The following is a 16,856-nucleotide window of genomic DNA, read 5'->3' as shown; positions in this document are numbered from 1 at the left end:
CTCACATCGTCTTGGATGTCCAGGTCGCAGCCAGCTTTGAGCAGGATACGCACAACCTCAATGTGGCCTTTGTAGGCAGCCAAGTGCAGGGGGCTTCTGCCATACTGTGGACACAAAACACACAATTCAGGCGAGCGAACAAAAACACCACAGGGCACACAACATAAGCACACAACCTCCCCGCAGAAGCAAACAAAGTCGAGGGAAAACCCACCTCCACTGTCCCACACACAGAATCACTGTGTAGTGAGTCAGATGTTGCTGCAGTGTAAGTAACTGTGGTCATAGCTGCCTGGTGGTACGACTGAACACAATCTGCTGCAGAGTACAATCTATCTTAATAATGAGTCCAGCGAAAACAAACAAAGCCTTAAAACATCCTTAACATACAAAATTACAGCTAATTTTTAAGTTTTCGTTTATGTTAAAAATATTAGAGAATGTAGTAATGACACAACTTCTAGAGCCACTCAGGAAAAATAACAATTACGTCTTTGAAAAATTCTTCCTTTGTGTGACAAATGACTTATTACTGGCTACAGACTCTGGACTCTGCTCTCTCTAAGTGCAGCCTTCAACACCACAGAGCACAAAATTCTTACTGAGAGACTGAGGAAATGGGCAGGAATCACTGGAGTTGTACTGGAATGGTTCTCCTCTTGCCTGGAAAACAAGACATTTTTGTCTCCATCCAAGATTTTAAATCATCAACAGCTAGCATCACCTGTGGACTACCTCAAGGATGTATTCTTGGACCAATTTTATTCTGACTGTACATGTTACCCCTTGGACATATCATGTGGCAACACAAGATCTCTTTTCACTGTTATGCTGATGATACACAGTTACGCTGATGATACACCGTTATACCTAACTCTCATTTAAACCACATGAACTGAACAATGTAACCATACTGCATTACTGTTTATACAATTTCAAGGACTAGATAGCAGCTAACTTCCTACAATTTAATAGCAATAAAACAGAGGTGTTGATCTTTGATCCAGAACATCATAAATTACAAATACAGTCTTCCCTTGGTTCACTTAGTACCAATGTTAAGTCTGTGTCAAAGAACTTTGGAGTAACTTGCACACCAGTAATATCATCCAAACTTGTTTTTATCAATTAAAGCTGGAGTGCAGGACTTTTACATGTAAATGAACATCTGTTACATTCAAGCCCTTGACAATCAAGTTCACACAATGCTGATTAAGCCTATCACCGCCAGATACATCTCTGTAATTTTTGACTGTTAATATGTCACTTTATTAAGTTTTAAAAATTTTTCCAGGCAAGAAAGTAACCATTTAGATTTCCAATATGTGGTCAGATTTTTTCGGACCTGCGATGAGCTGCTAGCTGGGTGAGACCAGCTGGTCAGCATTTGTCATAAAGCACATGTTGACAGAGTTTTTCAAACAGTCAGGAGCCCAAAGAACATTGAAATAGGGTTTTCTTGCTGTAATCATTCCTCCTGTTCATACTGACCATAAGAATTTCCCTTCATAATGCACTTACAATGGAAGTGAGGGAGGCCAAAATCCACAGTCCTCTTTCTGTGCAAAAATGTACGCATTTAAAAAAAGTATCTAAAAGTTTATCTGAAACTAATATGAAGCTTCAGCCATCCAAATGAGTCAAATCAAGCAGATATATTTCAACATTACAGTCTTTTTAGTGGCAAAGTCCCTTTTTTTGTTACTATACTTCCACCACAGCTCAACAGGGAAACACTGTCCGAGGAAACACAAAGAGGGAATTTGAAGCTTAAAAAGACTGTAAATGTGTCAGATATCCACTTGATATGACTAACTCAGACTGATGAAGCCTCATATAAGCTTCACATCAACTTTTAATGCATTTTTGCACTAAATGACTGTGTGGACACACTGTGGATTTTGGCCCCCATCACTTACATTGAAAGCACATTTGAAGGGGATCTTTTGATAGCCAGTATGAACAGGAGGAATGATTACAGTGAGGAAAACCTATTTCACTGTTTATATAGACACCTGACTGTTGTTTTAAGACACATTTGAGAAATTGTGAACTCGTCCTTTAGGCTCTCTTTTTCATTCTTTAAACAACTATTGAACTATTAAACAATGGCCTGACTATCTGTCACTTTTCATGTGATCACAGAGTGCAACACTGTGAGTGTCGAGAGTTTTTGAAAAAGTGTGCTCCCTGTATTTAAACAGTGTCATGTCTCCCACTCACTATGACAGCCAGCGTTTCTCCTCACCTTTGAGTGTGGCTGTTTGGAACAACACTTTCCAACATGGTTAAACAACACATCCTGCTAACTTGTTCGTTTCTAGGATAACCCACCCTTTATAGTGGAGTTAGGCCATCTTGCCTGAAACCAAAACCACCTCTGTTGACATAAAAAACAACAGAGGCTCTTCTTCACACAGCAAATGCCATATATATAATGAGTGTGACTACTGTTTAACATCCTGTGGTAATGGAACAAGTGCCAGTCAGAATCCACTGATGCTCTGTAATTTATCATGGAGGCTGAGATGACGTGAAGAATGTCAACTGTGGGAAATTCCTTCTTACAGCAGCCAGGAGATATTAGTTTAGCCATTGGAAGGATCAGGTTAAAAGCTCTGAACACATCCTGTCATCCTGCACATTACATCCAAGATAATGAACTCTGCTTAAGTGCATGAAGAGGAATGGCCGAGCAGGATGTCAGCATGTAGGTAACCGTTCAAACTTCAAACACAAGATCCATGTGATCTTTGTTAATCTGTAATTATACTGTGTAAATACGGTTTAATTACAGATCAAGTGTGTATTCCCACACAACAGCACAAGCCGCATTACATCCCAGGTATTATCTCGGCATTTGGAGGTTGGTTCTTTGTTTGGGTGCGGCACTGCTCTGCTTGGCATTCATGTGGTCCTCAGATTGAGTTACACTGGGCCTGGCTTGGAGTGAAGCCACCAGCAGAGCTCAGGTAAACAGCCGGCTTCTGGCCAGCAGGAGGCCTCTGTTTGTCTCCAGACTGACTGAGGGTCTGTTTGTGGCTCTATGGGCTGGTTCTATAAGGTTCTTCATGCTCTGTTAGACTGTCTCATGGAAGCTGTCCTAATTCAAGTCTTTGAGATATTCAAAGACCATTGGACAGGGACCACAAGTCCTCATTCTTCTCACTGTAGTAGAGTTGTCAAGTGGGAGGGACTGCTGGTTGCAGAAGGGTTTTTACTAGGGCTGCCCCCTAAAAGTTGCTGAGTCGATGCATCAGTTGAGAAGCCCGAGTCAACTTGCATTTTTTCAGTCTAATCACTGCCTTTTGTTTTTAGCTATGTCATTATACACAAAGTAATGCAGGGTGACAGCATGACAGGCTGTACACTTTTACAGATTCTTGTCCTCTAATGACCTAAGTACACAACTGTGATGGAAACAGAGGACAGCCCGAGAGACGCTCCGTGCTACGCTTGGATTATATTACTGAACTAATAACAGGATGACCAACAAATAATGAACAAGAGCATTAAAACATGAATGGTGCAGGTATAATTTTGAAACTCATGTTGGCTGTGTGAGGGTAGTGTGGGGCGGCTGCTCTGCAGGTGCGCTTTACTGTACTGCTGTACTGTAACTGTGGTAACTGGGCGGAATTCAACAACTATTGCAACTGCAATAGCTGCAATATATCATTAATGTGTCTTTAGTGGCGAATTTTAAACTCTGTGATTGGATATTTCTTGCCGAAATATTCCGTAGAGCATGTCTACACAGGTAATGTTTCTTACACCCAATCCTGTGCCTGAACACATCCTGTGAAGAAACAGAGCACTATCTACTGCACTGCTGACATGCTACTCCTATGTCGACACAGTGTTAGGAGTCATGGCTAACTTGTCCACAGGCTTGAACACCACCTTCCATTTTTTTATCAAAGAACTGGATATTTTCTAACACAATCTTTTGTAGTGATTTAACTGGGAGAGTTTCACGTCCATCCAAGCATTAGAAGTGCTCAAACTGTGAGTCACGAATCATAGTCTGTGGGAAAAATGAATTGGCCTTTTACTTCCAGAACCAGGAGGATCTGAAATAGCTTCTCCCACTTCACATCTGTATGGAGTCTGTTCATGGACAGTACCAGATTAGCGCCCCTCGTTGGCTAATAGAGACGAACAACTGATATGGCTTTGGAATTGAAAATAGATTAAGTATAGGTTCACATTTTTTAATTTCATCTAAAAACAATAATTACTGGTTACTGGTCACTGTAATCATTCTTCCAGTCCCTAAGGCCGTATCTGTATTTCTATTTATTATAAACAATACATATACTCTTGACAAAAAAATCTCAAGGTCTACCATCATCATCAGCAGGTAGAGTTTGTTCAGTTGTCATCACGTGACCTAATATGGACATGAGTAAACTGTGAACTGTCTCCAGTTTTGTCTAGTAGAGTGTAAACCTGGAGATGATCAGGTACTGGACTCTAAACCATCATCTCCTCACATTTTCTTCTTCATTACCAACCTCATCTCACCCCCCCCACACACACACTTAATCCTATTTGCCTTCTTTTATTTTCATCTGTTTTATGTTTTTCTCTCTCAGTCTCAATCCATTCATCATATTAGCCTCCCAAAAACTATCCCTGCATTCCTGTTCCTGAGCAGAGGAATTTTTCATATCAAACTTTGCCCCCTTTATCCTGGATTAAGCGTTCATAATGGCACGCTGCCAAAATACCCAAATACAGCTGGTTGGAACAAAAATCATCAGAGCGAGCGACAGCAGATGTAATATTGTTGTAGCTGTTACAATATGATGCCATGTGTTCATGTACCCATGGAAAATAGGTTTGCACTGCCAGCACAGAAAACACTAAGCACATGATAGACAACAAAAACAGCCAGTATAAAGCATTCACAAATGAATAACACTTCTGCACTGGCTTTGCATGTGGCCTCTTTTCATATCAGGTACCTGAAATTAAGTGTAGTTTAAAAAATACCATTAAAGCAAGGATTTGACATGTTTTTACCTGGACATGTAGCTTTATGTAGCTTTATATAGCCTGCAACTCAACCAGAGACAGTTTTCAACCAGCTCTTGCAGTTAATATTAAACATCAAAATCTGCCAGTGACAGTTGTCATTTCAGACGGCAAAATCGAAAATCAAAAAAAAAGAGAAGTCTGCTTTTGTCTACTACTGTCTGAAATCTGAGACAGTTTTTGATACTTTGTGCGATGGAGACAGTACTGAGGTACAATGCCCTGCACTAACAGACTGCCCCATCTGTGCACCTCATCTAACATCCAGACCATTGTTCTAGATGAGCATTGGCCCTAACTGGCACACGGGAGAGTTACATCACATTCTGTGTATTTGTAAATAAAACCGTGGTGTGTGCATGCGTGAGTATGTGTGGTTACAGGAGATGTGATAAAAGAATAAAACAGAGCTTCAGGGGACTCTGTTGCCAGCTACTACTGTCACTGTGTGTGTGTGTGTGTGTGTGTGTGTGTGTGTGTGTGTGTGTGTGTGTGAGTGTGTGTGTGTGAGAGAGACTCTTAGACAGAAAACTGTGTCAGTGTGATCCATCTGGCCGTGCAGCAGCTCAGCTGTGCTACTGTTAAACATCTGGGTGCAAACAACACAACGCTGCTGGAGGTTACACAGCATGGAAAATGTGTGCTGGCTCTATTACACTCAGCATTCATTCTCAGCTGACCCATGTCATTACATACAGTACAAGGATCTCAAGTTTGTCATTCTGATTGCAAATCCAAGTGTCCGAATTCTGACGTGAAGGGATAGAGAGAATGGAAATGCCTTAAAGGTCAACTGAGCAGACTCCATCCACTGATGAAGACTGTGAGAGGTGGTTGAAAGCTAATGCAAAAGCTTATAAATAGACCTTGAGTTTTCAAAATGAGTTACTGAAAAACAAGTATGGTTTCAAATTTCAAACAATACCAAAACAATGTTTTAAAGCCATGCCTCTCTTCTGATTTGCTTTACTATGTGAAATTAAGCAGATTCACATATGCATACAACTTAATTAGATGGAGGATTCATCCTCTTAAACATCTAGAGAGGCAGTAAGATCTCCTCATGCTCAGTGTAATTAGGAGAAGATGTCTTTGCATATCTCCGTGTGGCACCCACATGAGAACACACTTCATCAGAAGGATGAGAGCACTAAGATCATCCGGATCAACTCAAGTGTCTCACTCAAATCACTTCAATGAGGATGAAAACATTGGCTGGAAATTATTCCACAGATGGAATCCAGAGCTGCTGGAATTATTTTCACTTGTTTTGAAACATGTAGGGGTTGTGTCATGTTAGTGGCTCCAGTGCTGCTAAACCTTTCATGCTCTGCTTTGTGTCTAATTAGTGTAAGAAGTCCAGATGAGCCTACAGAAACAGTGTTGCTGGATATGTTGTCCAAAGTGACTTACTTCATGATGACTCTCAACTGAAGACAAAGAGTGAAAGGCTTCGCAGTGAAAGGAATGTGTGACTGTCTATCTGCTCCATTCACTAGACCACCTCTATGAGTCACACAACTCAGTGAAACAATGCAAGTAAAACAACACCCAAAAGCTACAGACAATATAATACAGGAAAGATAAAAGTTAAAAGCCGAATTGCGCCAACCGGTTGATTTTGACCCTGAACTCACTGTGAGCAACATGATCAACAAGTCAAAAACAAGTCATCAGAGGCCATTCCATTTCCCACACAACTTCCTGTACTTATCTTCTCTGGGACTATTAGTTCAGACTGCAAGCGGGCAGGTAAACAGGACAATGAATGGTGTCTGGTACGGTGATACTGCAGGTGATCGTTACTGCGTGGTCGCTGCATGTCACTCATTTTGCTGAGGAATTACTTGAAACAATGAGGAAAAACTCCTGCACATTGTCTCACTTACTGCTGGATTATTTATTAGTTGACAGTATTTCGGTCAGACGGAGCTGACGGCTGAGTGACACAAGTAGAGTAACAAGTAATGTAAGTAATGAGTAAAGTAATATAATTACTTTTACAATGAATAAAGTGTAATCAGTAATCAATTATAATTTTCAAGTAACTTGCCCGACACTGACTGTCATACATAAAATATTATATCATAGACACATCCCTAAGGAACTGCTAAAAGGCTAAAAAGGACACAACACACCTGTTTTAACCTCTTTTTACTTTCTCATGTGGCAGGGAAAATTCTTCCCCTTGTTTGCTGACGTGCATGTGTTACCATGGTTACTGAATGCATAAATATATACATGACTTATACAGATCACAATCAGCAGATGGATTAAATTGCAGTTTAGCTTTTCATGCTAAAACCACATTCCTACTATCACACAGTCTTGTGGTTTGTCTGCTTTGCTTTCACATCACAAATGAACCACACTGTAGTCCAACTGGAACAGAGAAAACAGACCAAATAACTGGATCGAGACTGCTTGAAAAGGTGGGTTGTTTGGTTTGCAAACCAAACCAAACAAACTGACATGAGTTAATCTGAAAGCACCCTAATCGAGAGAACGGTTCTTTCTGTTGAGCCAATGGATAAGAAGTTAGTTTCTGACAACAAATTGTAACCAAATTGTTGAGAAAGGACCCAACACTGGTATAATCACCCAAATCATTCAGAATCCCCTGGGGCCATAAATACTGACACCAAACTTCATAGCAATCTGGCCAGTAGATTTTAAGATACGATGCTCTGGACTTAAGTGTTGGATGGACACACCAGCTGACACTCTATTACTAGCAGCGCTACATAACAAACCAAACACTACAGCAACCATCAGCACATTCAGGACCACTGACTCACCTTGGTGACAGCTACTTTTGCGCCCTTGTTGATAAGCTGGACCACATTGTCGGCTTGTCCCTTGTGTGAAGCTATGAGGAGGCGCTCGGAGAGTGCGAGGACCTCAGCCGCATCCTGCTGGCTCATGAAGCAGGGCGAGTGATGCTGCCGTCTCCAGACACGGTGCTCCAGATGGTGGGAAGGCAGCTGTGGCGATTGTCTCCGATGCCCTCTAACTCATGGTGAGCCTCGCTGCAGACAGAGGTGTCAAGCAGGAGGTGGAAAGACTGCCAGTGCTGCTGTTCCTTCTGTTGCTACAAACTCCACCAACCGCTGGGATTCCTCCCCTTCATCCTCTCAGCTGCTGGGACGAGAACAGGAAACACATGGAATGAAAACAAGCCGGCATGTGCTTTGTTCATAGAAGGCTGGCAAACAGGAAAACAGGGGCGGAATGGGCAGAGAGGACTGACATCAGCATCACTACTGTCCAGGTTGCTAAACCCATGTACAGTCCTCGTGGGATCATGTGAGCTGTACAGAAATAATCCGCAATGAGAGCCAAAAAGAGGGGTCAAATGTGGTCAGAGACTGAGTGCCTGCTGTACTGTGAAGCCCCCCCCCCCCCCCCCCGTTCACATACAGTGAGAAATAAAAAAAACCACAAGAACGCAGTCGTAGCTACCTCAAACAGCACAGACACACTGGTGTGGTTTGATGAGTTCTTCGGTGACACACGTCTGCGGTTGCGGTCTAACCGCAGGGAAGGTAGAGTGAGTAAAAGGAAAAAGGCTGCTGTGTCTCATGTGTCTCATTTGATTTCTCATCATCACTAAAACAGACAGACGTTGAGCTGTCATTTAGTATCTCCGCCTCTACAAGTTCACTGGAATGCATTCCTGTCTAATTAGGCATTTCACAGGTCTTGCAAAGAGATCCCTGTTATCTCTCAGTTTGTGTCAATGTACTGTTCTGACTGCTGACATTATCTGCAGCCTTTAGAATATGACTCCAGGCCCGAGCCAAAGCTGTGAAAATCAGATAGAACATCTTGTCTATCAATGGAAAAAAATCAACCAGCTTTTTTTTCTTCCCCTGGTGAAAGAGTTGATGCAGAATTGAAGCTATTCCTTCACAATACCAATTATAATCCTAGCAATAACACTCATCTGGAGAGACTTGAAAAGAGTGCAACTTGTACAGTTGTCTCAGCTTTGAACACTTTCAACCAAACTCTAGTAACAATGTTAGAGGAAAACTAGGGTTTATTATTGCTGGGGTTTTATTTTCATAGCCCTGGCCATTGATTCTATCAGTTATGACTGAACATGCTTTAAACAAAAGTACTTCATGTGCTCTCGGAAAGTGGAGACGTCACTAAAAAATAGCTCCAACAAGGCAAAAAACATGATCGGACAAGGTGTAAATATAACTATTGTTTATCCATAAGTTTCCATCAATTGTCTATATATTTGACTATCCTGCAGGTTGTTTAACAGCTGGTCTGATCACCTGACGGCTTGAAAAATGCCAACAAAACAAACATTTTCTATAGATTTGGTGTATTCTTGTTTCCACAATTAGATTCCTTATGTATACTTATAGTTAGTACGTTCATACTAATATTTACACACATCTTCTTCATGAGCCTTACAATTTTTGGAATTTTTTTTATGTAGGATATGTATCTTTCCTTTTGACATTTATATTTCTACTGTAGGTTATACACTTATTTCATTAATGGTTTGATATTATATTTCTATCTATAATCCAAGGTTTTCAACTGGTAGAGCTCATTGGGATTGTCTGTATGGATACTGGGAGGTGCTACTGCTGCCCTCTGATTGGTGCTCTCTTCCCGGGCTATGCTTTACATTTACATACAGTGAAAAGGTCTCTCCCTTTTCACTGGGCCCTGGTTCCCAGCATTGCCTGCCAATCTGCTTCATTTACATCCCTTTAAAGTTTCCGGTGCCAAACATAATCTGCCCTTTATATGAGGTGGTGTAGTGGCACTACACACACAGTATATACGCTACTGGTGCTTTTTGTCTGTATGAACTTTGAGTGATGAAGGCCTGAGAGGACAGAAACATTGTTAATAAAGTAGGACTGATTGACAGAGTGCAGGATTTTTTTGCTCCTTTCGAAATATTAATGATATAAAAACACATTGACAGATGACAGTTATGAGAAGCAGGTGGAATAGTTCAAGTCATACTGTAAAATGAGCAGGAAATAGTGGAGACAGACGCTCTAAGCATGTCATGACAAGAGCACTCTGTCATTAAAGAGGCTCTATTACATGTTATTTGGGCTGTCAGTACTCACAATTATACGGGCATACACTATAGGGATTTGTCCTTTTGTAAACTTTAGAATACTAGTAGAAAACAACATTTTATGATCCATGAGGTGCTTATTGGCTGTTAAGTCAGAGCTGCAGCCAGGATAATCCATGCTCACTAAGCTCCATACAAGTAAACACAACACACTACAGTACACACAGAACAAAGGCAGCCACTTCTAAATAGTTTGAGGTTAAACATTTCTCTTCCATAAAGAGAGCATGCCTTCTCTTTGAAAAGCTGAATACACAAGAGAGAAAAAAAAAAGCTCCATCTAACAGCCACTAATCAAAGGTCTGTTCAACATGTGTTTCATCAGGGACTTACAGTACACTGCCTATAAAAATAGCAGAAACTTTGAAAATTTGATGTTATTAATAAGGTTGTTCTTTGGATCATAGGAAACGTGAGCATGCAGTGATGCAGTGTTTTCTGCTTTTCTGTTGTTGGTTAAAACAACAAGAGATAAATCTCTCTTCTCTTTTCCATACACAGTTTTTGAGCCATGAGGCCTTTCATCACAGCTGACAAGCCCCCCCCCCCCCCCCCCCCCTCCCGACTAACTGTAAGGCTTCAACCAAAGTTCTCTTGTTCATCCAGTCATCAAAATAGTTGCCCTCAATTAACTGGATTAATGTTAGTGTGTGATGCAAGGCTCAAGTTATTAAAGAGATCCCTGCATGTGCCCCTCGTTCCCTCTGTGAACCTCAGTGGGGCTGCATTAATATCTCTGAACCAGTCCACTGCTTCTCTCATTTCTTTGTTAAGTCCCCCTTTGATTCCATTTTTATCAGCTGGTAAAATACTGGATAAACTAGTTATTCAATAGCTTCTGTTGTACAGATGAAAAATGTAAGTTAGGCTTTTCACACACTACAGACACAAGACTCTCCTGCTATACTGACAGTGAACTGATGAACATCACCTGTTTTCTTTTCCCTCTCAAACTCTGTCCATCTCATACATGACATTGACTACCTTTACATGCACACTTATATTCCACTATTATCATATATGATAATATTCCAAATTTGATACGGGTCATGTAAACAGCATATTCCATTTGGATATTCTGAATTAGGCCTTATTCCGAATGTAGCATTTTCCGATCAAGACATGTTGGATATGCTGGTATATTGTGGTTTTAGGAATGTTCTTTGCACATGTATACAGCACATTCGGAATATGCAGCTCAACTGGGGTTTTTGTAACACACAACCTCTTGCCTGTTTACGGTCAGCTCTGTGTGTTGTAAACAAACCAACTAGCCAGCAGTTTGCAAGGCTGGGATAGAGATGCATGACGGGCTGGTTGTGTAGTGCACCCCTGTGCAGGCAAAATGATATATACTGGAGGAAGAAGGCAGACAGAGGAGAGGAATGAGAGGAGAGTGAAGAGCTGATCAGGGCGGGCTGGTAAAAACAGAGCGTGCCTTCTCCACAGTGGGGGCGGAGGGGATTGGTTATTATCCTGACATGCAGTCATGGACTGATGGTGACAACTCAGTGTGATGCTCCAAAAACACTCAGCAGCAGTGTGGTAAATATCATGGGACAACCTAGGTACCGGATGTGCCTGTAACTATAAATCTATAATATCAATCATATCAATATCACTTATAAATATCAGGCAGCAGCTCACTGGTGTACTTCAATACCTGCAGAGATCTTGTGATTCCTGTTCCAACTGCAGCAGAGGGAAACCCTGAAAACACTCTGCATATAAATATTCATTGTCATTATCCATGTAAACAGCTCAGTAGGAATATTGTCTTTTTTGGAATAAGGGCAAAAACTGGAATATTTGTGCATGTAAATGTAGTCAGTGTCCTCATGCTGTCTGAAGAAATCGTGCTAACCTGAAACTTTATAGCCCTGCTTGCAACAGAGCACTGCTGCTTCTTTATTCTTCCTATATGAATCAAATCCATACAGCAGATAGTTTAACTTGTCACTGCAGCACAGATGGAACCAATAATATTCAAATCTGTCTTAAAACAACAGTCAGGAGCCCAAATGAACTTTGAAACATGTTTTTCTTGCTGTAATCAATCCTCCTGTTCATACTGACCATTAGAAGATCCCTTCATGATGACCTTACAAAATCCACAGTCCTCCTTCTGTGCAAAAATGTATAAGTAAGTAAGTTTATCTGAAGCTAATATGAACCTCCAGCATCCAAATGGGTCAAATCAAGCAGATATATTTCAACGTTACATTCTTTTTAGTGCCAAAGTTCCTCTTTTTGTTACTATACTTCCACCACAGCTCAACAGGAAAAACATTGTCTGAGAAAACACAAAGAGGGAATCTGATGCTAAAAAGACTGTAAATGTGTCAGATATCCACTTGATATGACTAACTCAGACTGATGAAGCTGAATATAAGCTTCACATCAACTTTTAAATGTGGACACACTGTGGATTTCTTTGAACTTTAAATATAATTAAACTGAAAAATAAATGTAAAACAATGACATAAATTAATAAATTACATTGTGTATATATATATATATATATACATATATATATATATATACACACACATACAGGTTTTCTTCAGAAAGCTGATTTCTTAACTGTCATGTGAACTAGAAACCTGCTTTCTGTAATCAGAGTATGATATTGGAGAAACCTGGTTTCCACTCCCTGGAGTAGCATCCAAAATCTAACCTGCAGATGTCTAAATAAGTCAGTTTCCACTGCTGAACATCTGACTGTTAAATTCAGACACATTCACGCTGTGAGGATGACTCTGCTCTCACTGTGCTGTCCAGCTACTTCGAGACACGATGCGCTGAATTTATAACACAAGACAAAACCAGAGCATCACTGTGAAACGGAGAGCAGCACAATCATCTTTTCATCTTGATTAACCTTATCTTGTTTTCATAATCGTTGGAAGACAAAATCGTAATTGAAAATAAAATTTGATTAATCGCCAACCCTAGAACCTATCCTTTAATGATGACTCTGTTCCAGCAAGTATAGCAACACAATGCAATTTAGCAATTAATAATGTTATTAGTTAAATCTATGGTATGACGTCAGCATGTGGACAGTAGGAACATGTTTGACTTTTTAGGAAGACATTAAGGAGAGCATGCACTGTAGCAGAGGCTAACCTGGCTGTGGCAGAGGGATTCCAGCTCTCTATTATGGAAGGCTGTCGTTAAATATGAAGGAGCAAACTCATTAAAATCAAACAATTTAAACAGAGCATAATGAAATTGAACATTTGTCTTTATTTGCTGTCAACTCGCCTCCATCTGAGCGAAAGAGGAAGCTTGCGTGTCAAATAAAGCTGATACTATAAAAGTAGCGTGACCTGTGAAAAGGATTAGCACTATATAATCATTCTTTTTCACAGGGACATTACAAAAGCCATACATACAAACTGTAACCTGAGAGGAAGACAGGATGTGAGAGACAGTGAAAACAGCGTTTTCCACTCAACGCTGATTGTACAGCTCCACTCTGCAGAGGAAGAGACATGTCCGATCTGATCCCCGGAGTCTAATCTGTGACGACAGTACTCTAAATGATGGTGTGTTTCATTACTGCAAATGCAGCAGAGAATGAGATGTAACATGGTACAGATGACATCAACAAGACTGATTCCCGGTGCCGCGGGCCTACATGGCTAAATCCAGATCAAGAAGACGGTAGCCCTTCATCTCAACTCTACCATACACACGGCTGTTCATTTCCACTGGACACCGTTTCAATGTTAAAACAGAAGAGTTGCTACACTTCTAAAAAAATGAAATGGAGTGGCGATGGAACTCTTGAACCCTTTTGAGTACAGACAGGAAGTGTTTTTTCTCGCCAGTGTGTTGTATTTTGGGTTAGTGGGGGTGTGATGGGTTGTGACACTCAAAAACATTTATCTGCTGATTTACAGACGTCTCTTCTCTTTCAGAAGTTGTAGTTACACAGTTTGGCCGCTATGTCCAATTAGCTTTGTGCTGTTCCTGGGTGCTTGTGTAAAATGGACTCCTATATTGAGTGTTGCATTATGGGTTGTTTGTAGCCTTAATGTTGCTAGGCAATGTGAGTGTCTTCAAGTCTGTTTATAGAGAGTGTGTTTCACTAGTCCAGTGTAACCTGCAGGAGTTTCTGAAGGCTCGCTTAACATGTTTTTCTGCCACAGAGGACATAAATTCATGACGACTGAAAACGAGTTCAAACGTCTTTCAACATCTCTACTGCAGAATATGTCAAGCTGCCAAATACCACTGTGACAGATGATAAGGAGCTCAAAAAGACAAACGGGCAGTCGTATAAACGCTAACTGCCGGAGAAAATCATTTTTGACCACTTCCAAGACCCTGGCAGGAGACTGTGTGAGTATGTAACCATATTTTAAAAAAACTTATAATGAGGGTCACCTTATATTCAGGCCAATACAGTATTTAGGAACCAATTATTTCATAACATCTGAGGTTTAATTTATTTTTTTTCATGGCGGTTACTGCAACAGTTTGAATGGCTTTGCTAATTTGTGCAGTAAGGAAATAATCAATACCACAGCAGCTCTAAATGATGGCATTTAATTTGAGGATCCTACATAGTTCTTTCTAAAGATTTGTCTAAGTGGAAACCCAAAATGACCATTTGTAGACTCCAAGGGACACACTCAGTAATGACATTACCAGCATTCATGGTTTTCCACGGCTCTTTATATTGGTGCCCAACTCGTCTGAAATAAAGCACACCTAAGCTAACATCAGAGGAGAGGAGTATGTTTTTTTGGAGGTGTTCATTTCCTGAAGGAAATCTGGCATCAGAACTGTAAAATAACCAAATCAGCAAAACTGCACAATCTACTCAAAAAAACATTCTTGTGCTTAAAGAATGGAATTTCATGCACTGCAGTTTCCTCAGTGGAAACCTGCCTTGCCATACACTATTAAACTCATAATGTTATTGGCTAAAATGTCAGCTAGTCATCCCTACTGAAGCCTGTGACTGGCTGGCTGTGCACAGCAGAGGAGTTTGCTTGTCCATGTTGTTCCTTATACTGGCAACATTGCTTCACTTTTCTGACCAGCTGACCGGCCAGTAGTAGCCACAGATGCTAGCATGAGGGATTTTTTTTTTAAAGGAGGTTTACGAGGATGGTGGGATAGACTCGTATGGTGAAAATGGTGTTAGTGTATAAAAATTCAATGAGTATCTCCCCTCACGCAAAACGTAAGCAGTATGTTGTACACAAATAGAAAAGTCATACACAAGACATTTCCAGTTTTTACAATGTTTCTCCTCAACCCAGAACACCCTGAACCCCCCTACTTACACCCCACCCCCCAGGCCTCTTCAACAAGGAATAACATGATAGTATATTAGTATAGATGACAAAGACAGAGGTGACAGTAGATAAAAGTAAGTCAAATAGAATAACAATAAAAATGTAGTATAAAAACAGAAATGTAGACAAGAATTATAATAAATTATAAGTGAAAGTGAATAATTATTAGTGAAACTAATAAAGTAGAAGAAAGAGAAAAAATAATAGTTACTAAGGTAGAAGAAAAATAAAATAGAATAAAAGTAAAAATATAATCATTAACATGTTTAATCTCACTTTCTACTCCATTCATTTGTTATTACTCACAAATATGTATCCAAAAACATACTGTATGCTGGCAGAAAAACTGTCCCTAATGTGTCCAGCCCTGAACTGCACTACACACATTTTACTCTCTAAAAATGAGACCTATAAAAACGGCTCTGACAAAACAGTACAGTATTGTTTTCATGCAGTACGGAGGATGACATGAAAGAATGAAAGAGTGACCTGAGGTTTGCAATCAACAAATATCCTTGGAAACATTCCCAAAAATTCAAAATTAGACCAAAGAATGCATGAAAACGTCCTCAGCGGTCTCTGTCGCTGCACTCTCACAGAGGTCAATTCACTTGAGCTGAAAAGGGTTGTGATGCACTATGGTAACGTTTGAATGACTCCCTCCTGCCAGCTGAAAACTGAATAAGATTAAGCGAACGGAGGGGGGGGAATTCTCTTCCCTGACTGCATTCCAGTTGATTCTACAGAAGATCCCGTTCAGTCAGAGACCCACGCACACACAATGGAGGGCCTGGCAGTCACTGTGAGGCTCCTCACACGCAGCTAGGCAACAGGGCTTTTGTGCAAACTTTTAGGAACTCAGGACTCAGTTCAAAAACAAGAAATGCCAAGCCCTCGCTTTTCACATGGCTGAGAGAGGACGCCCCGGAGAATACTTATTAACCTGCTCGCTACTGACAAACACTATCTTCATATCTGGGTTAGTTCCTTCCTGGAAAAAGGGGCAAATAACAGAGGAGATGAAGAACTTTTATATGAGTTAGAAATAAAATTATAGTGACCCAAATTACAAAGAGCTGGAAAATATTAGCAGTGGAGCATTTGTAAGTTTATACTATATGGAGAAAGTCAAATGGGGCCATTAGCATTTTTCTAAGACGTCAATGCTCCGACAATGCTTCCACACCAAAAAACTGAGAATTGTTCAGCAATTATACATTTTATGGCTGAAAAATAGGTTGATCAAGAAAGTACAACCGTTTGTTTCACCGCAGCCTAACTATGCTGAGAAATATTTTATCAGTATTTTTCTTTGAAGCAGATTTAAAGTTCATGTCTATCTGGAAAACCTGTCAGCTCACATTAGTCTTAACAGCTACATT

At 40.4% G+C, this 16,856-nt stretch overlaps 1 protein-coding gene across 4 annotated transcripts in view; it reads right to left on the bottom strand.

Annotated features, from left to right (window-relative positions):
- Positions 1-16,856, bottom strand: part of ankrd6b (ankyrin repeat domain 6b) — a 53,430-nt gene that overhangs the window by 21,692 nt on the left and 14,882 nt on the right. For 2 of the 4 annotated variants that reach the window (XM_044329516.1, XM_044329511.1), the window contains exons 2-3: positions 7,839-8,178; positions 6-104 (exon numbers count right to left, since the gene is read on the bottom strand). In XM_044329516.1, the coding sequence (XP_044185451.1) occupies positions 6-104; positions 7,839-7,964 (225 nt within the window). In that variant the 5' untranslated portion in view covers positions 7,965-8,178. Of the gene's footprint in view, positions 1-5; positions 105-7,838; positions 8,182-16,856 lie in introns of all 4 variants that reach the window. The other 2 variants (XM_044329512.1, XM_044329515.1) reach the window with 2 other exon arrangements.

This window comes from Thunnus albacares, chromosome 16, assembly GCF_914725855.1.
Source record: "Thunnus albacares chromosome 16, fThuAlb1.1, whole genome shotgun sequence".
NCBI lineage: Eukaryota > Metazoa > Chordata > Actinopteri > Scombriformes > Scombridae > Thunnus > Thunnus albacares.
This window is presented reverse-complemented; position numbering and strand designations above follow the sequence as displayed.